This window comes from Microtus pennsylvanicus, chromosome 13, assembly GCF_037038515.1.
Source record: "Microtus pennsylvanicus isolate mMicPen1 chromosome 13, mMicPen1.hap1, whole genome shotgun sequence".
In the NCBI taxonomy this organism is placed as follows: domain Eukaryota; kingdom Metazoa; phylum Chordata; class Mammalia; order Rodentia; family Cricetidae; genus Microtus; species Microtus pennsylvanicus.
In genome coordinates, this window is record NC_134591.1 from 34,881,611 (window position 1) to 34,907,654 (window position 26,044).

At 41.8% G+C, this 26,044-nt stretch overlaps 1 protein-coding gene across 9 annotated transcripts in view; it reads left to right on the plus strand.

Moving 5' to 3' along the window:
- Patj (PATJ crumbs cell polarity complex component) overlaps positions 1-26,044 on the plus strand; it is a 314,603-nt gene that overhangs the window by 192,166 nt on the left and 96,393 nt on the right. For all 9 annotated transcript variants that reach the window (XM_075944778.1, XM_075944774.1, XM_075944777.1 and 6 more), the window contains one exon: positions 16,634-16,706. In XM_075944778.1, the coding sequence (XP_075800893.1) occupies positions 16,634-16,706 (73 nt within the window). The remainder of the gene's footprint in view (positions 1-16,633; positions 16,707-26,044) is intronic.

The following is a 26,044-nucleotide window of genomic DNA, read 5'->3' on the forward strand; positions in this document are numbered from 1 at the left end:
AAAATAAAAAGGGATTGGCAGGGCAGCTGAGTGATCAAGAACTTGCCCAGCGTGTATGTGCATGTCCCGGGTTTTAGTATAAACAGTGCCAAAGGTGAAAGCAAGAGAAAAGAATAGGTCTGCAGGGGGAGCAAAGTTGTGGGAGTGAGTCTGTACAATTTCCTGTATCCACATTGAAATTTATGGGGAAATGAGCTTCAGCTGAATCGGGGAGATGTGCACTGTGCTGACAGCCAGGTTTTATTGGACTGAATTGATACATATCTGGTATTTTATGTGCAGACAATGAATTAAGCCTCACTTGCCAAATGAAAGGAACTATTGCCCTGAGAATGCATACCTAGAAAGAGGAATCCTCTCCCTCTTCCCCGTTCCTGGATGAAAATCTGAAGAATAAACCTTGGGTCCATCATCCCCGGACTTGGAATCCAGCTGTTTATACCTCAGCTGTGTGAGCTTAGTCAGTTTCCTGGTCTAGTGTGGGGATGAACGCCTGGCCAGATGCAGCCAGCACTGTCTGCTGCTGTGGTGACAGCTGGGACTATGGCCGGAAAAACTGAAAGAAGTAAGAAAGGAAATGGTGCAAAAATGCACTCTTTGTATTCTTTCTAATTTCAGGATGCTGGGTGTTAATTACGTGTGTGTCTGTCTGTCTGTCTGTCTGTCTGTGTATTTGGGGGACATATAGGTGGTCCGTGTTCTTCAGCATGGGTGTGGAGGTCAGAAAACAACTTGTGAGATCGGTTCCCCCTTCTACCATGTGAGCCTTATAGGACCAGGTTGTCAGATTTGCTGGCAAATATTTCTTGTACTGCCCCATTTTGATACTGTTATATAAAGCAAGTTTGTGCTATAAGAGTCTTTCATTCCATCTTAATGAATAAGCATAATGAATGAAAAGGAAATATACCAGACCTTTTCTTTTGGGTCACCAACCAGCTCCCAAACCATGGCTCAGAGACTTCTCATTATTTATGAGTGCTTGGCCTAGCTTAGGCTCATTTCTAACTAGCTCTTTAACTTAACCTGTTTCTCTTCATCTATGTTTTCCTTGGGACTTCTGACCTTTTCTTGCTGTATATCTTACTCCCCTGCTCTCTCTATGTCTGGCTGCCTGGCTTCTGTCCTCAGGTGTCTCCCTCAGTCTCTCCTCTCTTCTTCCTCTTTCTCCTTTCTTCCCCTACTTATTCTCTCTGCCAGCCAATCCTGCCTATCATTTTTGTGCCTAACTATTGGCCGTTCAGCTTTTTATTAGACTAATCAGATACCTTAGGCAGGCAAGATGAAACAGCAATGTATCTCTTCATAATTAAACAAATGCAGCATAAACAAATGTAACACACCTTTACACTGTTAAAGTAATATTCTACAGCATAAAAATAACACATTTTTACATAGTTAAATATTCCAAAACAAGGAACACTATGTAAAACCATTTTCTGGGAATGTTATTAAAGGGATCAAACCAGGTGGTGGTGGCGCACGCCTTTAATCCCAGCACTAAGTAGCCCGCCAAGGCAATCAACACAGAGGCAGGCAGATCTCTGTGAGTTCGAGGCCAACCTGCTCTACAAGAGCTAGTTCCAGGACAGGAACCAAAGCTACAGAAAAATCCTGTCTCAACCCCTTCCCCAGAGGGATCAAATCCCCATCAGAAGCTTATTTCTTAAGTGAGGTTCGCATATTATGGCACCACTGATATGATTAAACTCCATATCACTGTATTAGGTTGTTATTTTAAAAATGCATTTATATACTATATTTTCTATAGTTGTTGCTTCTATTTGGAAACATTTTCTCCCTTGGTTGAAATTATTATTTTCCAAGCCTTTCCATTATACATAAATTATTGACTTTTATACCTTGGTGACTCTTTTTCAAATTTATTGACTGTTGAAATAAAAATGAGAACTGTCCATAAGTTGTAGGGTATAACTAGCACTCAGGAAAAAAATGCTGTTAAAATGTGGTACATGTAATGTTTTAATTAACTGGGTCCCTTAGTGTGTGATGATGTATGTGCATATGATCACATCCGTGTTCTGTTCTCCTAACGCTTGTGTTTATTCACCTTAGCTGACCTGCTCTTTGCTGGGGTCTGTGAGCCTTTAGTGCACATTAGTTGCTGTAAGTGTCCAGAGTATACATGATTGCTTCCTCCCTTTCTCTATATAGGATTATGTTTTAGACAATTCCATAAGTAAATCTGACTTATTTGTAGTATATAGACTACATTATGCTAAGTTATTCACCTCTGCCCCATCTGGATGCATATTACAATCTAGACTCTTGGTTTGTGCCACACCCTCCACTTTGTGTGCTTTCCCTCCATGCGGGCAAGCTCGTTTACACAGAGGAGGCTGTATTCATGCCAGGGATGAATGGCTGTATGTGGCCTGCAGAGAGTCAAGGAGATAAATGATCTTGCCTGTAGCTCCTGTCATGCCTTCCCCCACTATGGAAAATTAAATGCCATGTATAACAACTCACTCTCCATTATGTAATTACATGTGAGAAATGTGTATTGTGTAAAAACTCCTGGGGCTAAAAGAGGCAAATGAAACTGAAACCCTCGGAAAGATTTAGTGCTAGCTGCCAGACCCTACAGAGTAAAAGTGAACTCACCACGGGAGCCACCCTGCTGTATCGACTGAACATATGTCTTGTTTTGGCAATTAAAAATAGTGTGGCCTGCACATATTCCTGAAAGATGATATTGATATGAATGTCAGAGGCGTCTCCAGGCAGTGTCCATCCAAACACCCAGCTCAGATCCCTGCTTTAAGAAACTCTCACTGCACTCTTGACTCCTGACATCTAACTTGATAAATAGGAGGGAAGGATCATGTTTTCAGTATGAGACTTACTTTTATAAAGGGTCATCCATCTGTTTGTTTATGTAGCATGAGTTCACTGTTCTTATTGTTGTAGTCAGTGATGCAAGGGATGTAGTAGCACCCTAAGGCGAGGCAGTGAACAAAACAAATAGTCTATCCCCTTATCAGCCTGTAAGTACTGATACACTTACAGGATAAAGAGCAAGCTACCTAAGTGCCCTTCAGAGCTCTGGAAAGGAACCGCAGGAAGAGATGCTCAGCTGAGACCCAAAGGACAAGAAGCAAGTGTGCATAGAAACCAAAGGCTAGGGTGTTAGCTGGCACATGTGAAATTGATTGGCAGAAAAAAGCATTCCTTCTTGGAAGAATACAGCTGTATTCAATTCAAGATTAATTCAAGATCATTAATCTCCTTGACTTTTTGCATGCCACATTCAGCTATCCATCCCTGACCTGAATACAGCCTCCTCTGTGTAGACTGCCTTGCCAGTGTGTGTGTGTGTGTGTGTGTGTGTGTGTGTGTGTGTGTGTGTGTGTGTAATTTCAAATCCTGTAAAGAGGGATTTTCAAGAGCACAGTGGGCATCATCCATGCTATATATGATGGACAGTTTTGAGGAAGAGGCCTGACATTAGTGCTGACATCCAGAACAGGTCAGAGGAAGCCACTGATGCCATCCAGGCTGTTTCTCTGTTTTTGACTAGTATAGTGGTCCTGTAAGGGTCCCTCACAATGCTCTTAAGCTCTAACTCTTGCCTTGTACAGAAACACTCGTGTTTTTGTGCCTTAATTTTTTTTTACTTGTTGTTATTGTGTTTGTGCACATTTATGTATGATATGTGTATGTGAGAGTGGGCATGTATGTGTGTATGTGCACACGTGTGTGTGTGTGTGTGTGTGTGTGTAGTCAGAGGATAACTTGAGTCGGTTCTTTCCTTCCTTTATGTGGGTTCCAGGAATCAAACTCAAGTTGTCAGTTTGGTGGCAAGTGCTCTCAAAAATGAAACTGTCTTACAACCCATAACACCTTTTAAGCCTAAATTGTATTCACTTGCTGAATTTGTTTGTAAATTTAGTATATTTATGCCATTTTCAGAATAAGTTGAGGTTAAGAGTCTTTGCATTTTGATCTTATGTTGAAGTCATTGTTATGATTGCATTTAATCTAGTCATGATTCCATGCCATTTCTGGAATGGTTTTGCATCTTTGATATATCTGTAACAGTAAGATTTCTTTTTGTGAGAGTGATTTATCCAATCTCAATGACCAGATGTTTTCCAGGACTGTTCATGAATATGAATCACATGAATTCATCAAATTATTTTAAGTGTTGGAACCAAACTATACCCATCTTTTTCTTTCCTTTAATATGTTGCTGGAGATTGAACAGAGAACCTCATACTTGCCAAGCAAGCACTGTGACTGAGCTATACCCCAACCTCCATCTTTCTTGAAAAAATATAAAGTGTCTTTGAAAAACAGGGGGGTTATTTGTTTGTTTTGGTGGCCCCTTCTTTGGAGGGAACTGGTAATTTTTCCTTTGCTACTTCTGCTCCTTGGCAGTACAGGCTGGTGTCAGCTTGACAGTACAGGCTGGTGTCGGCTTGACAGTACAGGCTGGTGTCGGCTTGACAGTACAGGCTGGTGTCGGCTTGACAGTACAGGTGGGTGTCGGCTTGACAGTACAGGCTGGTGTCGGCTTGACAGTACAGGCGGGTGTTGGCTTGACAGTACAGGCTGGTGTCAGCTTGACAGTACAGGCTGTTGTCAGCTTGACAGTACAGGCGGGTGTCGGCTTGACAGTACAGGCTGGTGTCAGCTTGACAGTACAGGCGGGTGTTGGCTTGCAGGATTTATGGCTGTATTTGTTTGAAACCTACCCACTGGTGTGTCACTCTTTAGATTGCATTAGATGAAAACAATGTGTTGATACAATCCTGTTTGTCTGCTTTGCCTTAGCCATTCAGTGTTGGAAAACTTCCCCCCTCTGTTTTCTTCCAAAAGTGTTTTTTTTCCTACAATTTTAGCTCCTATATTTAGGTCTTTGATCCATTTTGAATTAATTTTGACCTAGACTACAAAGGAAGGATCCAGTGTCGTTTTGTGCATGTGACTGTCTGGGTTCTGCAGCTCTGTTGAAGAGACCATCATTTTCCACATTGAGTACCTTTGCTGTCCTGAGAATCTTTCAATCACATACAAAAGGGTATATTTCTGGGCTTTTCATCTCATTCTCTTGGTGATTGTTGTATCTTTGTGGTAAGTTTTGATGTATGAAAAATCTTCAATACTGTTCTCTTTCAAAGTTGTTTTGGCAACTTAGAAGTAAGCTCAAAATTTTCTATAAATTATAACAGAGAGCACACTTTTATTAAAAGAAATGAACATACTCTTTAGAGACATATCAGACTGACCAAAGAGAAATGGTAGCATTTTACAAACATACCCACCCTCACCCATGAGATGTCTGTTTTTATTTTTCCTCATTCAGAAATTATTGTCATGGGCTCACTGATCCTCCTAAGAATATAAATACCTACTGTGTACATCTTTTGTAAAGCCATGCAGTTAAAAGTTAAGAATGTGAATAGGTGCCTGTATAGTAAGCAGAACAGCACAGATGGTGGTAAGTCTTTGACTTACTCTAGTCCTGGTGAGAGGGAGTGGTTTGGATTAATTCAGATACAGTATGGACTCTCTTGTCAGTTCATGCAAATGATACAAGTGGATTAAGAGAGGTTCATGGAATGAGAAGAAAGAAGAACAAAGCCTTTAGAATGAAATCATTAAGTTTGGTGCCTCAGATAACACTAAATATATTAATGGTAATGAAGACCTAAGACCTGGAAGTTTAAGTGACTGTCACTCAATATCACAAAATGTTGTGCTTATGTTTCAAAGTTAAAAAGTACCAAAATGCCACCAACTCTGACCAGTTGTAATCAGCCAAATTTTTATTTAAGCTGCAACTATTCTGGGTTCTCTGGTTGGATTTGGGACTAAGGCCCAACTAAAATGGGAGGGCCACTTTTAAAGGTAAAAGCCACAATTTATTGTTGTGGAAGTGCACTTCCACAGGTGTGAGGGAACATAGCTAGTCTTGCATTCCTGGGATTCCTGGTTTTAACTAACAGCCTCAGGTTGTTCAAGGGGCTGGAGTCAGACCTAAGATGGAGTCCTTAGCTGCTGCATTCCCCAATGGCTCTTGCTCCTATGAATCAATCATTGATAGGGCTAAACGTTAATAATTTAACGTGTTGACTCTCCTTTTTATATATGTAGGTACACAGTTTATGATACAGGGGCCTATAGTAATGTCCAGAAAGCAACAGGATAGAATTTTAAGTGGCAGATGCATTTGGGGAAGGACATTAGACCTAGACAAAAGGGCTTCCCCAGAGGACCCCATTTTTGGATGATCAACAAATAGTTTTCATAACCCTTAGGTCATGGACACGGTCTATAGAGATGTGTAACTGGTCTAAGTAACCAGGGACCAGTTTTCCCAAGATAGTTTAGATAGCATAACTATAGTTTAGTAACCCACTACATTCCCGCTGGTTTTAGGAGAATGACATAATCTGGGGAGTTTAATTTTAGGGCCTCCAATATCTATAGTGTTTTGTTGTTTTTGGTTTTTTTTTTTTTAGATTGCCTGAGGTCAGGGAATACAAAGAGGTGCAACATCTAAGCATTAGGATGAATCAGTGAAACAGAAAAACAACCTGCTTCAATCAGTTAAAATGTGATGACTATGAAGTAAGCCAGTCAATCAGATCATAGTACCTATCTTGAGAAACCCTTTCTGCAAGTTTTATAACCCTCTGATTTTTTTAAATTATTTTTTATTGATTATTTGGGAATCTCTCATTGTGTACCCTGATCTTACTCACCTCCGAGTCTTCCCATGTCCACCTCCCCTCCCCCATGGCCTCCCTCCTCATCCCTCCTTACCCTTTCCCCCAAAAAGTACCTTTTGTATTGTCCATATGTTCACTGGAGCGTGGTCAGATTGCTAGTGGTCAGCCTTGTAAGGGAGGATGTGTCCTTTTCTACCTGCGTCTGCACCGAAGCCATCGCTGAAGAGAGTTGTACTCTGGCCTAAGCCAACTCTCCTGTCTCCATGTGTCACTAGCACGGTGCTGTGGGTCAACTCTCCTTCACACAGGGACATAGCATGGGTTCAAGCAGCAGCCCAGACCACAGGCATCAGCTTGGAGTTTTGGTGGTAATATGGGCTGTAGACATCAACACAGTCCTTGGCTGTATCAGGACCACTGGCTCACTCATGGCCTTCAGCAGCTGCATAGGCTACTACATAGCCTCAACATGGCCTCAGGTAGTTACAGACATCGCTCACATCATCTTAGTGTCCTGAGGCAGCAAAGCCCAAGGACATCACCAAGGCATCAGACAGTGGCACAGACTGCGTGCATCCACATGGATCTCAGGTTTCATCATGGTCTGGAGCAGCAGCATGGACCACCAACACTAACATGGCCTCCGGTGGCATCACAGGCCATGGTATTCCTTCAAGGAGATCCAGTCCAGAAAGTGAACCTTTCCTTATCTTGGGCCTCCATTGTTGCCCAGAGCCAGGGGCATCCCACAGCCATGTGGCTGGTTTGGGGCTGGGTCTACATCTGCCTAAGCTCCAGGCTGTTATACACCATCCTGCTGACCCTACTGAGCAATGATAGCATGTTAGTCTTAGCCCTCTCTCGCCTGCCACTGCCTTCAAGTCTCCAGTTCTGCCTCTCGAGAACGCACACACTGCTCCATTTTTCTAGCGTTCCCACCTCTCTGTCGCATATTTGTTCTCTGTAGTGGTGACTAGGTGGCACTTCAGCCTCTAACTTTTAAACAGGTAATTGTAATAATAAAGGAGCATGGAGTCAGCATGGGTCCTGGTGTGCCAATAGGCACCAAAGGTAACCATTTGTCCCTTCTGCCAGAGAGAAGGGAATTGACTCCATCTGGTAGAGAGGAACTAGTTTCCTTTGTACCTAACATTACTTCCTTTTGTTGAGATAAGGGGTGGCATATTCTCTTCTGTAATTGCTTCTTAAATGAAATTAGAACACCGTTGTCAGAGCCCAGGAAAGCTGGAATGCCAGTTAAAGGCCAGTAGGGGACAGGGGACATCTGGTTCATTGCCCAGGTTCTGCTGGACTATCTGCAAAGCAAAGTGGAGGACACTTTGGAGTGATCTGGAATATTGGTCCAAAGCAGGTGCTTGAGCTGGTAGGAAATCCCATCAGAAGTATTTGATTTACATCAGCGTTCAGCAAGTCTAGGGCTCACTAGTTCCAAAGGACCACCTGAGGCTGGCGTGTTTGGAGCTTTGTAGTCTTAGAAATCTGCTGGGGTAGACATAGGACAGAGACAGAGGTAAAGCTAAGGAGTTAGAGAAAAATTGTCTTCAAAGATAAGGTATGCACTTGAAACTGTGATCCTGTTTGTAGTAATATTTTGTTTGTGTTTTAACAAATACAATTTGCCTAAAGATCAGAGTGCAGAGTTAAGCCACTAGAGGCCAGGCAGTGGTAGCACACACCTTTAATCCCAGGACTCGGCAGACAGAGACAGACGAATTTCTGTTAGTTCCAGTCCACCCAGGGCTACATGAAATTGGTCCAGTCTGTAAGATCACAAACTGATCCCAGCAGTAGGGAGGTGGAGACAGGAGTGATATGGCTGGGCAGAGAGAGGAATATAAGGCAGGAGGAGACAGGGGCTCATTGCAGTCTGAAGCAGTCAGTCTGAGGATGCAGTCAGAGGAAGAAGTCTAAAGAGACAGTCTGAGGACAGGATCACCCTTTTGTTCTGAGGATTCGGTAGATGTAAAATGTCTCTCTAAACTCTCAGCTTTCACCCCCTAATATCTGACTCTGGGTTTTTATTAAGAACAGTTAGAATTCATGCTACACCTGGCAGTTGGGGCAGTGGAAGGAGTCCCAATACTATGGGAAAGAGAGAGCCTACCCTTCTGCTGTATATAAGAAACACACCTCAACCTCAAAGACAGATACTACCTCAGAGTAAATGATTAGGAAAAAGTATTCACACACATACGTGCTAGTAATATTAATAATTTTTACTTATTTCATGTGTATGGGTATTTTAACTGCATATATGTCTATATACCACATGCATGCCTGAGCCTGCAGAAGCCAGAAGATTTTAGTTTCCCTGCAGCTGGAGTTGCAAGTTAATTTTTAATGACAAAAGATTTATTTTTTTTCATGTTATATCCCCATCAAACTTCAGCAAAACTTCAGGCCTCTCCATTCACCCTGATCATCCTTTGTAGTGTCAGTGCCTAGATATTTCTTGTCAGTGTGTCTTTCCATAATCATCAAAGTAGAAAAAGAACAATTAGTTACTGGCCTGGCTTGCCAGGGGAGGAGAAGTGGACACCAAAGGAACGTGGGAGCAGCCCTGTAACTGTGATCAAGGTACATGAGGGGCTCATGCTCTGCTGTGTTGCTTACTGCTTGTTCTGTCTATACTATTTAAAATAATAACACTTTAAAGCATGTTTTAGCCATTGTACCCATATAAATGGGCAATGTAAATACGATGCTCAGGGAGACTGCAGTTGGTAGAGTGAACAAGCTTGGAACTGTGTGTGTCTTTCCCTTAGGATGTTTATGGAATGGATTTAAGAGAAAACTGTGGACCTATAGCAGTTTCCCCAAGGTAGTCTAGTTAACTTGAACCTATGAGAGAAGATGGCATCTGTGTCTCTGGGGCTCTGGTGGGACTCTTAGTACAATAGTTATGAGAAGAAGTTCTAAGTAGAACATGGTTTTTAATCACTCCTCTTGTGATTTAGTAACTTAGTGGGTTGCTTCAGCTGTATGTAAAATAAAGAGAAGATGAAGAAAATTGTAACTACAACATGGAGGCATTCTGGATTAAAGGGTATAGTAAACATTCAGATGCTATTTCTGCTGACCGTGTTTTCCAAGTTGGTAGCAATGCCTGTTATTCCAACACCCAAGAGGCTAAGGCGGAAAAATTTAGAGTTTAAGGCCAGACTGATCACATAGTGAGTTCTGAGCCTTCATAAGCTATGTAATGAGAATTTGTCTTTAAAATGATAGATAGATAGATAGATAGATAGATAGATAGATAGATAGATAGATAGATAGATAGATAGATGATAGATATCACAGTTTTCTTTTTGTATATTTTGCATCACTACAGATTCGGTGGCTCACAGCACCCCTCCTGCTGGCCAGGAGGTAGGCTTTCTGATAACAAGGCAGAAATCAGGGGCTAGAGAGTCTTGAGTGTGTGGCCTGTGAGGGAGATTCTCTTGTGAGCTCCTTCTTATTAAAGTTGTTTCCTTAGTGGCTCAGTTTGGGGTGTGCCCAGTCCCTCCTCCTCATCAGACAGCCCCCTCAATTCTGAGATCAAGGTGTTCCAGTCCCTAATCATCCTCATCAGATAGCCCCCTGTATCCTCAACCATGAGCTCAAGGTGTTCCAGGAAGAATTTTCTTCAGGCTAGAATTCACGGAACGATCAGATTAAGAGGTCAGGGCACTGCATTTCTGAGACGTGACGGTTCTCTATTTGAAGGGTTCTCATGATTAGTTCAGGAACAGTCAGGTAGTCTCCCTTTATCCTGAAGTCAGCTGTGTCACATGACATAAACTGATCCATCTTCACTGTTGGCTGTGTGCCCAAGGGGAGGAAATCTCAGAGGTCTTCTTAGAATTCTGCTGAATCCATACTGCGTGGTTTTCACCAGTGCCGATGTATCTTTGTGGGCATGATGAGAGTGTGGTGCTTGTATTTGCTTGTGCTGCTCTAGCTTGGCATGTGAGCATACAGGTACACGTATAGACACCACACATGCGTCACATCACCTTACTCCCTACTCCCCCACACAGAGTGATATTCTCTACCCTGTTGCCTTAAGACAGGGTTTTCAATAAACCAGAAGCTTGCTTTGAGCTATGCTGGCTGGCTGGCCAGTAAACTCTTGGAATTCTCTGCTCCTCAATGTTAGGGTTACAGGCATGCGCAGCCAGACCCAGCTTTTTGTGTGACTGCTGAGTATTTGAACTCAGGCCTTTATACTTGTAGAGCAGCAAGTACTCTTACCCTCTGAGCTGTCTTCCCAGCCCCATGAGTATATTATTTTTTTAACAGAAGGGAATTTAAATCAGTATCCAAAATATATTTTGCTATAAATATATTCTACAAGCCGGGCGGTGGTGGCGCACGCCTTTAATCCCAAGACTCGGGAGGCAGAGGCAGGCGGATCTCTGGGAGTTCGAGGCCAGCCTGGTCTACAAGAGCTAGTTCCAGGACAGGCTCCAAAGCTACCCTGTCTCGAAAAATATATATATATATATATATATATATATATATATATATATATATATATATATATATATATACATATTCTACAAATAGGAGACTGAATTAGTAGTGTTCTTAATATCCTATTGAGAAAAGCTAAACTGACAACCCCAGGGTAGTAATTCGACAATTGTAATTTTCTGTTTGTTTGCAGTGTTCCTCGCTAATTGCTGATATCAAGTCGGCAATCATGTTTTATTCATTTTTATATTCATATTGTAAACATGTGTCAAATATATGTACATATTCAAAATAAAATGAGCGTTATCATTGAGCTTCAACCAATTAAACTCTAACCAGCTTAAATTAAAAGGAAAACAGGCTTGGGGTGTAGCTCTGTTAGTAAAGTCCTTGCCTAGCATGCACAAAGCCCTGGATTCTGTCCCAGGACTTTATAAACTGGTGGTCCTAATGCAGCAGGGCATCTTAGAGATGTCCACACAGAGGCATTGGTGAGCCCTGTAATAACTGGAGGATTGCCTTTGGTAGTGTCTTGACACACTACTGAGCTCTGTGTATCTGCTCTAAAATTTGAGACTCTGGGATGTGGTTGCTCCATACACTCAATGAGGCAGGCTGTTTGTGTTATCTAGTGTGGATATGATGTGCCTTCCAGGTGCTGCCTGTGAGCTGGACATACACCATGTCCTTCATGTGGAGAAGTGACTGCAAGCAGTGTGTTGTGATTGACTCATGGAAGCAGGTTAGAAAGCACAGGACTTAGCTTAATCACACTGCCTTCCATTTCATCCTTTCTAAGGTCACTCATGCTGTAGGCATTGTAGTGTGCATACTCTCTTGCTAAGTGGTCTGCTGTCAGCTGGGATTTCAAAGAAATAAGATGCTCTCCCTATGTTTGTAGTAGGAGAAAGAACAGCTCAAGCAACTGTCATAGGGCACAGCAGGTACAGAGATGGGACATTTCCTGCCCATTAGCCCTGGTCTCAGTTACCCAGCTGTTAATCAGTGTCTACAAATATTAACATTTGCCTTAGCACTTTAAAATGATAGCCTATTCACATGACTATCTTGTTATTGTTCTTGTTGTGTTAATTTCTCTGTCTGAAACCATCCTAGAGATCCTTGTGTCCTAGTCACCTTTAACTATCATTTTGACACAACTAGAGTCATCTAAGAAGAGAATTTCAATTGTCTTAGTTTTTAATTGATTTTTTTTTGTTTTGTTTTGGTTTTTTTTTTTTTTTTTTTGGTTTTTCGAGACAGGGTTTCTCTGTGGTTTTGGAGCCTGTCCTGGAACTAGCTCTTGTAGACCAGGCTGGTCTCAAACTCACAGAGATCCGCCTGCCTCTGCCTCCCGAGTGCTGGGATTAAAGGCGTGCGCCACCACCGCCCGGCTTAGTTTTTAATTGATAGTCCACTGTGGGTAGCACCATCTCTTGTGGTCCTGAGCTTTCTAAGAAAGTTAGCTAACCATGAGCCAGCAAACAGTATTTCTCCATGGTTTCTGCTTCAAATTTCTGCTCGAGTTCCTGCCCTGACTCCCTAAATGATGGGCTGCATTGTTAATTTAAGCCAAATAAATCCTTCCTCCCATAATTTCTTTTGGTCAGAGTGTTTTTATCATAGCAGCACACAGGAAACTAGAACACTGTGCATATGAAAACAGAGTATCAGTAGGGTCCATTACTTTGGTCTTAGGCATCCAATAGGTGTCTTCGAACACAGTTCCCAGGGGTTGGGGTCACTGCAGTACACACAGGGAAATGTACCCTGGAATAACTCTCATCTGTGATGGAACTTCATTGTCTTCTCTCTCTATCAGCGCTTAGTATAATTATAAAATACAAACACCTGCAACTCCACGTGGTATCTCATATGAATGCCTCAGACACTTTCACCATTGTTTAAAAGTTTGATTATGGGGGCTGGAGAGATGGCTCAATGGTTAAGAGGATTGCCTGCTCTTCCAAGGGTCCTGAGTTCAATTCCCAGCAACCACATGGGGGCTCACAACCATCTGTAATGAGGTTTGGTGCCCTCTTCTGACCTTCAGGCATATAAACAGACAGAACATTGTATACATAATAAATAAATATTTAAAAAAAAAGAGAGAACGTGTCTGAAAAACCATTTAAAAAAATAAAAGTTTGATTATAAAGCAAATAGATTTGGTTCTTTAGGAGAATCTTTAGACTGTTGAGGGCCTGAAGTCTCCACAGATGTCACCTGGCCCACTGCTTGTTTGCATGCCAATTCTTTCCTTCCATTTTTCTTCTCCTGTGTCTTCCCTCTTTGGAGCCACTATGATGCCACTCTCTACAACCTGATGGGGGCTGTGTGAACTCACTACTGGGTGGGTCATAAAAGACTATGAATTGTAACTTATTCTGTCCATTAACAGTACTTGTAGGTTTTCTACTATGTGAGGTTAAAAAAAATTAGTGGACTTTAATGACATTGAAGTCATACAAATTTGTAGGAAATTATTAAATTTTAAGGAGATAGCTTACCTGATTTAAGCTGTCCTGAGACAATTAATCATGACCTCAAAATATATGTGCAGCCATGTTTTCAATGCTTGTAGTCTTTGAGAGAGAAAGGAAAAGTCGTCTACTTAGTTACTTCCTAGTGCTTTCTGCCCTGTGAACGCCACATCTGGAGCAGGTGTGTCCCAATTGCTTTTTGCTCACAGGTCCATTCATGGGGAAAACTGAATGAGAAGGGCAGTTACCATTGGGAAAATCCATTACTTACTCCATGTTAGCTGACTGCTTTTTTTGTGTGTGAGCAACTACTGAATACTGGATTGTACTCCTGTAATTGTAGTCTTCTACATACATGCATAATTGTGGTGTGTTCACGGCATCAGTAATGCTATCAGAAAAAAAAAACAAATTCTCCGTGTTCTATAGCACTTTATAGTTCTAGATTTTCTCACACTTGTTTTGATCTAGTTCAAGTACTGGGCAATCCAAAAAAAGGGACAAGATGAGAAATGATATTTATACTTTACTTTTTAAAAATGTGTGTACATGTTTATGTATACATATATGTATACAGGTGTCTGTGCATGCAGTCGGAGGCAAGAGGTCAGTGTTGAGAGTTTCGTCTCTCATTCTCCACTTTATTTCTTTGAGATAGGGTCTCTCATTGAACCTGGAACTTGCTAATTCTTCTAGCTGGCTAGCCATGGCGCTCCAGGTATCACCTGTCTACACCTTCCCAGCAGATTACAGGCACAAGCTTTTACTTAGATACTGGGGACCCAAACTCAGGTCCTCAGGCTTGTATGGCAAGCACTTTATCAACTTAGCCATCTCGTCAATCCCTTTATTTCCTTATACTCAGCCTCATTTCCCAAAGAATATTCTCCATTTTAGGATTCGGATAGTTCAGTCTGCTTCCATTAACAGTCTAGAAACAAAGACTTTGAGAAGTGATTCCTCAAATCCATCCCCACAGCTAGAGGTAGGTTGCTCCCAGGAGTAACACAGTAGACTGCCTCTTCAATGTAAAAGAAGCTGTAGGATGATTTAAAGCCAGAAGAGAAGTATAACATCATGTAAGAAAGATAAAAGTTCACGGTCAGAACAAAGATGATAACAAAGAGGGGAGGCAAGGGTGGCGATTAGTATAGTCAGGCTTATCGATTAAAACCACCATAACTTTGCTGGGTGAAGAATGAACTTCAGTGAAGATGCTAAGAAACGTAAGACAGGAAATCAAATAAAAATCTTTCTTCGGTCGGGGTGAAAAATGGTGGTGGCCAGCACATAGGGTAGGCTGGGAGGCAGTGAAGAGATTAAAGATGTATTTTGAATATAGAGTCACAGGACTTGTTCATGGAATGGAAGTGCCACCGAGAGATGAGTTTTTTCTAGAAAGATTCAGCGCACCACCTGTGTTCATGCAAGTGATCCTAATTAAATGTAGCTGGACACACACAGGTAGGTGTGAAAGTAGGAAAGGGGCTTACAGGGAGGAAGAGCAGGTTCAGTGGTAGGGAAGGGATGAGAGAATCGTGGGGGCCGATATGATCAACGTGTACTGGCAGACCAAATTTTCAAAGGCTCTTAGTTCCTGGTTAAACAGGAAGGCAAGTCTTTGTGAGCACTCAGGTGAGAATCAGCTACAGAGAGTTCTGGAGACTGAGAGGAGGATTGAGCTCTGTTTTTCTCGCGATGCTTGTCAGACATGCGGTAGAGCCCCTTAAAGTGGGGAGTTAGACAATGTGCAGATGGTGAGCTCAGGAGGAGACCCCAGCCGGATATGTCAGTGGAATAAAGGTAAACGTGGCCCTTGTGAGAGGAGCCGGTCATCTTGTTGAGGTTATTGAATGATACTGAGAAGGATGGATAGGGTTTATAAATTGGCTAAAGACAGGCCTTTCAAGGACGTAGGGACATGACTGTGACTGAGGTCTGAAGTAGGAATGACATAGACCAGTGGACTTGTTACCCAGCTGCCAAGTCAGGTAAATCACCTTCCTATGTGGAGAGATATATGGGGCCTTATGTTTGTTTATTTTTCCCTTATTACTGCTAAGATCGAACTCAGGCCCTCACATGTGATTAACAAATATTCTAGCACTGAACTACATCACCAGCTTCCACATGTTAAGCACATTACTTAACATATTATGTTATTTTTAGTCACATAATATTTGATAATATTTGTGAGTTCATGCTTTTATTTGTGAAAGATAAAGCTTCACATAAATAAATCCTAGCTTAATTACATTGATCCCGCATGATGGGTGAATAATGGATGACAGTCGTTATCCCCCACAAGGCACTGCCTACTGTCCGCTGGCAGCACAGAAATGAGCCACATGATCAGAACTGGCATTTTAGCCATGGCTGTGCTCCTGTCCCCATCTGATTAGATGCTAGCTCCTCCCTGCTCTGCTCATTTGAGATGGCAGGCAGCATTACATAACCACAAGGCATCATCTTCCCAGAGCTCCTCTCTCCCCATCCATCACTGCTCCTCACAGTCTGCCATGCAGGGCCTCTATAGATAGCTTGACATTCTTCATTTGCAGAACAAAGTTTGAAGACAAATGAGGGGGCTGGGAATCCCTCCAGTCCAAAGAGCACAGCACTGTGAACATGAGTGGGACCTAGAGGTGGTGCCCAGCGTTTGAAAATCTGACATTCCACAATGTCGAAAGAGTTGACACCTTTCCAAAATTATCTCCTTCAGCATCAGATGCCCTAAGCCCGATTTACTGACTCCTGGCATTCCCATTCTTCTTCATTAGTAATTGTATCCGGGTATCTCTCGAGCACAACACCTGTCTTTGTGTAAGAGCTTTGTGTGTCGATCTCTCCATATACATGTTTAATTCTGTGGTGTTATGCACACATTAACTGAGAACTAAGGAAGTATTTGTAATTTGAGTCAGAAACTTAACCTTTTTTAAGTACTGATTCTTCTCCTTGATGATTTCACAGAAACGAAGACGCAGTCCATCAGATGGCTGTCGCTCCCTTCCTGCTACCATCAAGCTCCCCATCACCTGTTGAGGTAAGGTTGTTTGGAAAAACGCACTCAGTATGTTTTGTCATTTCCATAGAACCTTACTTTTTGAATTTTAGTTACATAATATATGATAACTAGCAAATTTCCATGTCTAAGATAAAAAGAATTTGAGGTAAACAAAATATAAGGTATAAAGCAGTGTTAAATGTATTAGAATCAACTCACTGATATTACCTCTTCAGAGTTACAAAGTTCCTCAGATCTATCGATGGTCTAGCAGTGGCTATTTATATATTGAAAACAGAGAATCCTACAGCTAATCAATCCACAAAGCTGGAAACCTCAGGATAAGGGGGCTACCGTGTAGTCCCAGGCCTTGACAGAAGCTGCTGGACTCTGCTGTCCTCAGGGCACCACAGCAGTGAGAGACACTTGTTAGGAAGAAAGGCACTTGTGCCTGTGGGCTGGTGTCTCCCTCTTCCTTCTGCACACTCGTCTCGTGGACAGCTACTGACTTCCCCCTCAGTTTCTCCTCCACAGGTCCATTGTCTTTAGCCATCCTTACACACACACACCCTGAGGTGTGCTTTACTAGCCCCCACTCCAAATCCAGTCGAAGGCAACAGCATTGAATCATATGCAATTCCACTTTTGATTTTTATCTGTTTTGACCGGCTATTGTCGTACACATTTGTAGCAATAAACATTGTTTCAATCATGATTTCATCAGCCTTGCAAACATTAAGGTTTTGCTTTGTTTGTTTTTTTAACTTTAAGACCTTAAAGGGTCTAGAGATGGAGTAGTAGAATCCATGCCTGGCATTCCCTGAGTTCCATGCCTAGCATCAAGAGATTGACAGGACAATGGAGAGGAAAGACATGGAATAGATAGTAGACATGGTGTCAGAGGGACAGTCCCATAGCCAAGCTACCAATTCAGGTCCTGCAGCTGTGCGTGAGCATAAGCCTTGAGGAGTACAATAACCCTTTGACCCACATTTTAGTTTTTGGAAGAATAATGACAATAGCTTCTGTTTTGTTACTAATATTAAGTAATTAATGTACAGACTATGTTCTAAGACACCACCCCTTCCCCCAGAAGATGACTGAGACCACAGGTTGTTATTCCAAGCTGTATAAAAGCACAGTGGTTTCATTTGTCTCCTGCTGTCTGGAATTGCTGTGAATATCAACCACATGGCTTCTTTAGTATGTCCCTGGCCAGCTGATGTCTCCAGCTTCCTGCTCGGGACGGCACTTGACAGGTGATCAAGGATGCTGCTAACTGTGTCAGGCCCTGTCTGGCTACTTCGGTATTCTTTCCACGACTCCTACACAGACTGAGAGGCAGTGTTGTTATTTTCAGCCTTGAGAAGAGACACAGGGGCTGTATCATATACCCATGGGCCCATGCCCAGACGTGCCAGTCAGTTCAGTCTGTGCAGACCTGGCCATGACCACTGAGCCCCGTGCATTTATCATAGAGTACCTTAGTACAGCTGATACCTCAAAGCAACATTCAGCACAGATGAACTGTTTTATTTATTTGAACTTTAACTTAGTCTTTATAGTGTAAACTAGCTGTCTCAATTCACTTTAAACATAAATGTGCTAATTACAAAATGGTTAGTCATTATTGAAAAAGAATTTAGTCACTTGTAAAAAAGATTTTTTATGTCTTAATCTTGCTGAATTAGTAATTAAGCTTGGTGTGATTCAAAGGAGCATCATTGTCTTATGAGCATTTAGAAGACTGATTTTGCCCTTTTTTTTTTCTTTTGAGGCATGGTCTCACTCTGTAGTCTTAGCTAGCCTAGAACTCATCTATATAGAACAGTCTGGAGGCTGGTCTCAAACTCAGAGATCTGCCTGCCTCAGCCTCCCAAGTGCTGGCATTAAAGGTGAGCACACTGGCCTGATTTTGCTTTTTAAATAAAGCAGGCTACTAATATGTATGAGGTAGAGATGACGCCACTTTCAAGCTCCTTGTCACAGCAGCTGCATCAGTTGTAGCATGCCATCGTACATTTGAAAGGTAATTAAATCACAACTAGGCGCTTGTAAAAATATGAGTTTCCTTTAAAAGAGTGAGGCTCTGGAATTTCTGTACAGTGTTGTTGCTTGAAGTACATCCTTCAGGGCTCTTAGCTCTCTCCCTGATGGCTCTGGTGATATTTTACTTTGAACACCTGGCTTGTTTCACTTAACAAAGTTCTCCATGTTTACCTATCACTGGTTGGTACTGGTTTGTAAATTAGCACAGTTTGTTATAAGATTCGTTTCCGTATCCAGCCATCCACTGACAAATGCTTGGTCGTGGGGATCTTGGTGCAGTGAGTGTAAGTGTGTACCTCATTTCTTACTATGCTGCCAGGTGTGGCCGCACATATTCCCAACGGTGGAGGCCGAGGTGAGGGAAGAGAACCATGGGCCCAGCCAGTCTGGGTTACATGACGAGACTCTGTGTGCTTAAAAATGGTTTTTTAGAACATGAAAATAGTACAAACTAAAACACAGCAGAAGAAAAAGGAAGTGTAGCAGTTGGGAGAGGAAGAGAGGGATGTGAAATCAAATAATAGAATATGTTGGAAAATAAACTGAGGTTACATGGGAGACTTGAATCCTAAACTCCAGAAGGCTGTGACATGCTGTAGACACTTGGAGCTGTTAGAAACATCTTGAGCAAGAAGACATCCAGCCAGGGCTGTAATTCAGGATTAGCCGAGTGACAAGTGTTAGAGGCGTCCTGAGACTCAGTGTGTAAAGACACTTGCTAAAGGCAATGGTAAATGTGTGAGATGTATAACAGACAACCCGAGTTCAATCCCTGCAGCCACATGGAAACCAAAACAGATACCATAAGTTTTCTTACTGCCACATGAGGGCATACACACAACAAATAAATAAAGAGGATGTCTTAATTGAGGAGGAAAACCAGTTAAAAAGTCACTGCAGGGGTCTCATAAGAGATGATGAGGGTTCAGGTAGAATGTGGATGTTGGATATTCGTGGCATCCCTCCATAAGGAGTCCTGGATCTTGTAAACATCTTCTACAGGAGGAACTTCTGTCTTGCTTTTGCTCAGAGGTTGTGCTTTTCAAATACCACATGAGAGGGAGTGTCCAGTCAGGAAGAGCTGAGGAGATGGTTGCAGAGGAACAGCCATGACTGCCATTTTACCCCTAGCTGTGCACTGCCATTCTGGAATTCCTGCTCATCTAAAAATGTGTTCATGGTAGTGGTTAGGAAAGAGAAATTCAGGTTGTCCTATCTAGCAAACAGGATTTTTTTTTCCCAAAAATATCTGTGAACTTCTGCTGCAGTGGGAATTAAAAGCCCTATGTGGTGTTCTGAAAAGTGCACTGGATTTAGGAACACAGTCATAAGGTAGTCTAAACCAACAAACATGGCTCTTATTTTAAAAATAAGAAACAAGCCAGATGTGATGGTGCATACCTTTAATCCCAGCACTCAGGAGCCAGAGGCAGGCAGATCTCTGTGAGTGGGAGGCAGCAGGCCAGACAGTGCTACATAGTGAGACCCTACCTTTAAATATTGAGAGGGAAACAAACTTTAATTATTCTGGGAGGCATGCCTGTTAGGTTTTTAGCTTAGTGACATCTCAAATCAAAGGAAAACAGTTATTTTTATCCATGTGTTCTTGTCATATTGATACTGTGCATGAGAAAATGGGAGTAACAGCACTAATGTTCATCTGGTGGAAATGTCTTTCTAAACCACCGGAACCTTCTTAGCTTGAACGATGCCCTGCCCTCAAAGCAATGTTCCTGTGCTCAAGCTTCTTTCTATGCAGTTAGTAAGAAACTGTGCGTAAATTGTATATCTGAGAAAACAAAGTAGCATAAAGATAAAGCAGCAAGGTGACAGTATATCCTGCAGTCCTGGCACTCAGGAGGTAGAGACAGGATTTAAGACCAAGACCAGCCTAGGCTAAGTAGTGAGACTCGGTCTCAAAAGTATTAAATTAGGAGATTGGGGTGAGTCAGTGAAATGTCTGCTGCATAAGGGTGAGGACCTGAGTTTGGGTCTTTAGCACAGGCCTGAAAGCTCTGCAGGTAGAATATCTGTCCCCCAGTGCTGGCCAGCCAGTCTAGCCGGCCGGTGAGCCCAGGGTGAGTGCTTTCTCTCCTGGTACATGTTCGTGCATACACACTCACACATTTTTAACTACTGAAAATACATACAACATAATCTGATCATGGTTTCTCCTTCCAGACCCTCTTAGTCATCCAGCTCTATGCCTTTCTCTATTTAGAAAACAAACAGCAAATTTAAAAAAGGATTATAAAAATAGCAAAAAAGCACAGGAAACATGCACACAGATATACACACAAACAAACAAAACGACCCATATAAACAAAAGATTGGGAACCCTACAAGCAAAAAATCAATGAGATAAAAAATGCCCAAACAAATTAATATGAGGCAAAAAAAAGTCTACAAAAATACCATTGAATTCATTTTGTGTTGCCCTCTATGTACAGGGGGCCTGCCTTTAAGTGTGGTTTATATATCCAGTGAGACTTCGCTGGAGAAAATTAATTTTTCCTTTGCAAGTGGTTGTCAGTTGGAGATAGCTTCTGGGCTTGTGTCTCCTCTCCCCTCTCAGGGCCAGCAGCCTCTTTGTGCAGGCCTGTGTGTGTTGTCACAGTCTCTGAGTTCATGTGTGTGTCAGTCCTGTTGTCTGGAGACACTGTGTCCTTGCTGTCATCCCTGCCCTCCGGCTCTTACAGCCTTCTACTTCCTTTTCTTCATACCTCCCTGAGCCCTGAGGGGAAGGGTTTGATGATGACACCCCACTCAGAGCCGAGTGTTCCCAAGTCTCTCAGTCTCTGCACACTGTCCAGTTGTGGGTCTCCATGTATAGCTCCCATCTCCTGCAAGAGAAAGCTTCTCTGCTTCCAGTCCCAGCCCAATATGGCCCCATTTTTCCTTCTAATCAAAAATAGCTAAAACATTAAGCTAAAATAAATGAAAAAACAATCATCATCACCTTATTTGGGAGATTCTCCGTGAGCCCAGCAGAAGCAAAGTTTGGAATTTCAGAAGATGTGGGGAAAAAATGTCCTTAATAGGACACACACACACACACACACATACCTTTACCATCTTTATAGGACATGGACATGAACACACACACCTTTACCATCTTTATAGGACATGAACATGAACACACACACCTTTACTATCTTTATAGGACACAGACACACACACCTTTACCATCTTTGGGTGATGCTGTATTGGTACCTTTGCCATTTGCTCACCTATGGTCCTTACTTCCTGTATTTCCTGACTTGGGTCTTCCTGGGGAGTTGTTGCCGTGAGCAGGCCTGGCCAAGCCCACCACCTTGGACAGGTGATTTGAAGATCAGCAAGAGAGAAGTGACCACCTATCTCCTGGATTAATGGACTCATCTTGTCAGCAGCCACTTTCCTTCAGCCAGATGGTCTGCAAGTCACCAGGGATCCTTGTTCCTTAGAGTCATGCTTCTGACCTCCTTCCTGTCTCTGACTGTTTGCCATGTTTTAAGCTCTTGGCAAGTGGGGTGTTTTAACGGCTCCTTGCTGTGTAAGACATTCTGTTCTCAGAGTGGACATGCAATTTGGTTCTTGTGTTGTTTAAGGACACACACTATACTTGCAAACCTTAGCTTACCTAGAAAGTAAGTGCCCATTTCCAACCATTCTCAATTCCCCCCTCCCTCCCTCCTTCTCTCTCTCTCTCTTTCTCTCTCTCTCTCTCCTGAGTCTCTTTACTATTTGGATTTTGACTTCATGTCCTCCTCCATGGAGGCATGTTCAACTAAAAGCAGAAGAGAAGGTTTTAAAAGGTGAATATGGTCCGACTTAGAGCATGGCCTTTGAAGTGAACAGACCCAGGAGAAATGAATCAGACAAAGGGCTTGAAAGAGGCACAGATGTTGGCATCAGAGATTCCCCGCATGTGTAATTAGGATGTAAAAGAGATGCTAATGAATGCTTCTGAGAAAGACTAAACATGAGTGCGTGAGTGCCAGCAGAGTAGTGCGGTGTGTTAGAGACACATTTTATAAAGTAGTGTGAAGTATAGTGTAATACAGACATCAGTAGTAATTATCTCATATTATCAAGTAACATGCACGTACTGATTGCTTTGCTGCACAAAAGTGCAGTGTGACTAGTGACAATGTGTGAAGCATGTGCTAGTTTTTATGTCAGTGGACAGAACTTTGAGAAAATGTCCTCAGCGGATTGGCCTGTAGGCAAGTCTGCAGAGCATCTTAGTGACCAAAGTGAGAACAAGCCGTGAGGAACAAGCCAGTAAACAGCACTCCTGCATGGCGTGGCCTCTGTGTCGGCTCCTGCCTCCAGTTCCTACCTGACTTCCCTCAGTGATGGACCTTGCTTGGACATGCGAGCTGGACAAACCCTTTCCTCCTCCCATAGTTACCTTTGGTTGGTGCTTCATCACAGCACTAGAAACCCTAAGACATATGTTACCCTACTATGTGAAGGCGTAAGTCACAACAATGCCACACCAATGTGGGATTATGATTAATAGGGTGATATTTATTTAAAGGGGAAAAAACTTACAGATCACTGTCCCAGGCAACGGCCCTCTACGCAACGCAACCAGGAGTCTAGTCGCCGGCGGAGCAGGAAGTGAAGAGAGAGAGGAGAGGGAAGTGGCTGCTTTTTTAAAGGGAGAGAGACCACGCCCCAAGGGGCTGGTATCTCAGCGGCGATAGGCTGGAGGAGTGGGAGGACCTCCCGCAACACCTCCCCCTTCTGTTTAAATAAGAGAGTTCTAAACCTACTATGAAATTATATACAATAAGTACAAATATCCTATTCTAACTAGCTTAGGTCTTGTATAATAAATAACTTGGCCAAGTCATGAGAGAAACTAACTACATTTATATAGTCTTCAACCCCATCAAAGATCTGAGAAGGGAAATAATGTTACCTGGGTAATTAGGAAGTTCAGTAAAACAACTTCCAAAACATGCAACAAATCACAGAGACAACTAGCTACCTAGGCAATCACCCAAAGTCACATTAGCAGCGTTGAAGCAACCAACTTTGGCTAAGGCCTAACATAACTGACACACCATTTTCAAAGGCAAGCAACTTTTCAAAACTATCTTACCCTGTCTTGGCAGGATAAGACAGCCCTGTTTTATCCATTGATGCATGCTCTGTATCTTTGTCAGTGGTTGAGGTATGGGCATTTCTTTGCCCCAAGGCCAGTTCTGCCAAAAAGAAATGCTCCAGGTGGAGTGTCTTTGGTGCTCAACATTCTCTCGGGAATAGAGTGGTGTTGCCAGGAGCAATTGTGTCTCACTACCACAAAACTCTGAGTTAGATTAAAGGCCATTTTCTACAGCTCTTTGAAGAAGTTGAAGATTATCTATCTATACTGAGTATAATCTCTATATATCTAAAGAACCTGATTAGTCTAATTATAAATGACAAACTTAGATGACTATTAGTCTATATAATTCTCAATATCTATCTAACTTAAAGACTAAGACAATAAACGACTGTGAAACAAATGAGGACAATGACCTCCAAATATAAACAATGTACAAATATACATTGCAGTAGGTAAATATATATCAATACACAAACACTATATAAGTATCTTAATCAGAGATAGAAATGTACACTGCAATATGGTAAATATATACAATATATATCAATACAATATATGTCAATACATAAAAAATGTTTTAAATAGAGGTAGAAACATGAATGCATACAATAGTCAATACAATTTAACTTTGTATCAATATACAAGAATCTATATCAATATATTTGTCTAACAACAGTAACTCACAATTACAAATCTATTATCCCATCATCCCTCTTTTTTTTTTTTTCAAAATGATCCCTGAGCTTATAAAATTCCTCCCCCAACCCCCAATCGTATACTAATTATAATCAACCCCTAAATGATGTCCCTAAACCCAAGGGCAAACTTTACTGGGAGAGGGGACGTCGTCCTCTAAAATTACTTCCAGCTGTCATAGGGGCGACGTTCTTTCTGGGGGATCCTGTGAAAGTAAAATGATGGTTAAATTTCAAGATCAATGTCTTTTAAAATTGCCAATAGTCTCTGAGTATTTTGTGCAGGTCTGGCCAAAATGTTGTATAAGATGTGCACCATTTCAGCTAACCAAGTTGGAACTGTCTTGTGCAGCTGGTACCCAAAGCAGGTCTTGTTGTAGAGCTATCAGTATCATGACGTCATATCAACCAGGTGGAGTTGTTGTTATGGGGCCCCATCTTCTTCCTGGAAACTTCAAATGTCACTTCAGGAAAAACTCATTGTTCATTATGAAAAACTTAAGCATTAATCATATAGACATATATATATATATATTCAATATAAGACATGATAGATATATTCAATGAAAAGTATGATAGATATGAAGAAAAGCAAAGATGTTTTCTAAACTCATATTTCTTTCTGTCCCATGTCATGGCTCTTGACATGAGACAGAAACTCCAGAAACTCTGGGTTTTTCTCTTACTAACAGGCTTGGAATTGGAGAAGGACTGAGCCAGAGTCCAACTTCAAAACCAGCTTTATAAATTTAGAAATATGGTTTAATATTACTTACACAACCCTTTCAGTTTTCTTGATATTTCCTATTGGGCAGGTATTTTTCCATCTGTCAGTATCCAAATATCCAGGATCCCTTGAATTTTTCAAAGATGAGTGTTTTCCTGTGGAGATAAGAACAGAACCCTGCCCCCATTCTATATGTTTTTCTTACCATCTGTATGAATATCATCATTGTAGATAAGTTGTCATTTCTACTTTCCAAGAGGTTTCTCCTCTTCAAATCGAAACTTTATTAATTTTGATGGTATCCACAATTTTTCTTCTCCTGTGGAAACAAGAGCAAAACCCCTTCCCCAACGTAGCACATCTCCTGGCTTCCATTGAGAGGTCAGCACATCTTTGAAATAAATCGGTTGATTTAGTTCAGCAGACTTTTCCATTATCCAATGTCTCTCTGCTGCTGTCGTTCCTTTCTCATTAGCGTTAAGAAAATTCAAGGTTAATAAAGCATTATGTAATCTATTTCTGGGGGTATTTTCAGTCCCTTTCTGTTTGTTCAGCATATCCTTTATAGTACGATTTGATCTTTCTATAACTGCCTGACCTGTAGGATTATTTGGTATACCTGTAATGTGTTTTATATTGTAATAATCAAAAAAGCATTTCATTTTCTTAGATACATATGCTGGACCATTATCTGTCTTTATTTGTGCAGGTATACCCATGATGGCCATAACTTCCAATAAATGTGTGATTACTGAATCAGCCTTTTCTGAGCTCAGGGCAGTAGCCCATTGAAAACCTGAATACG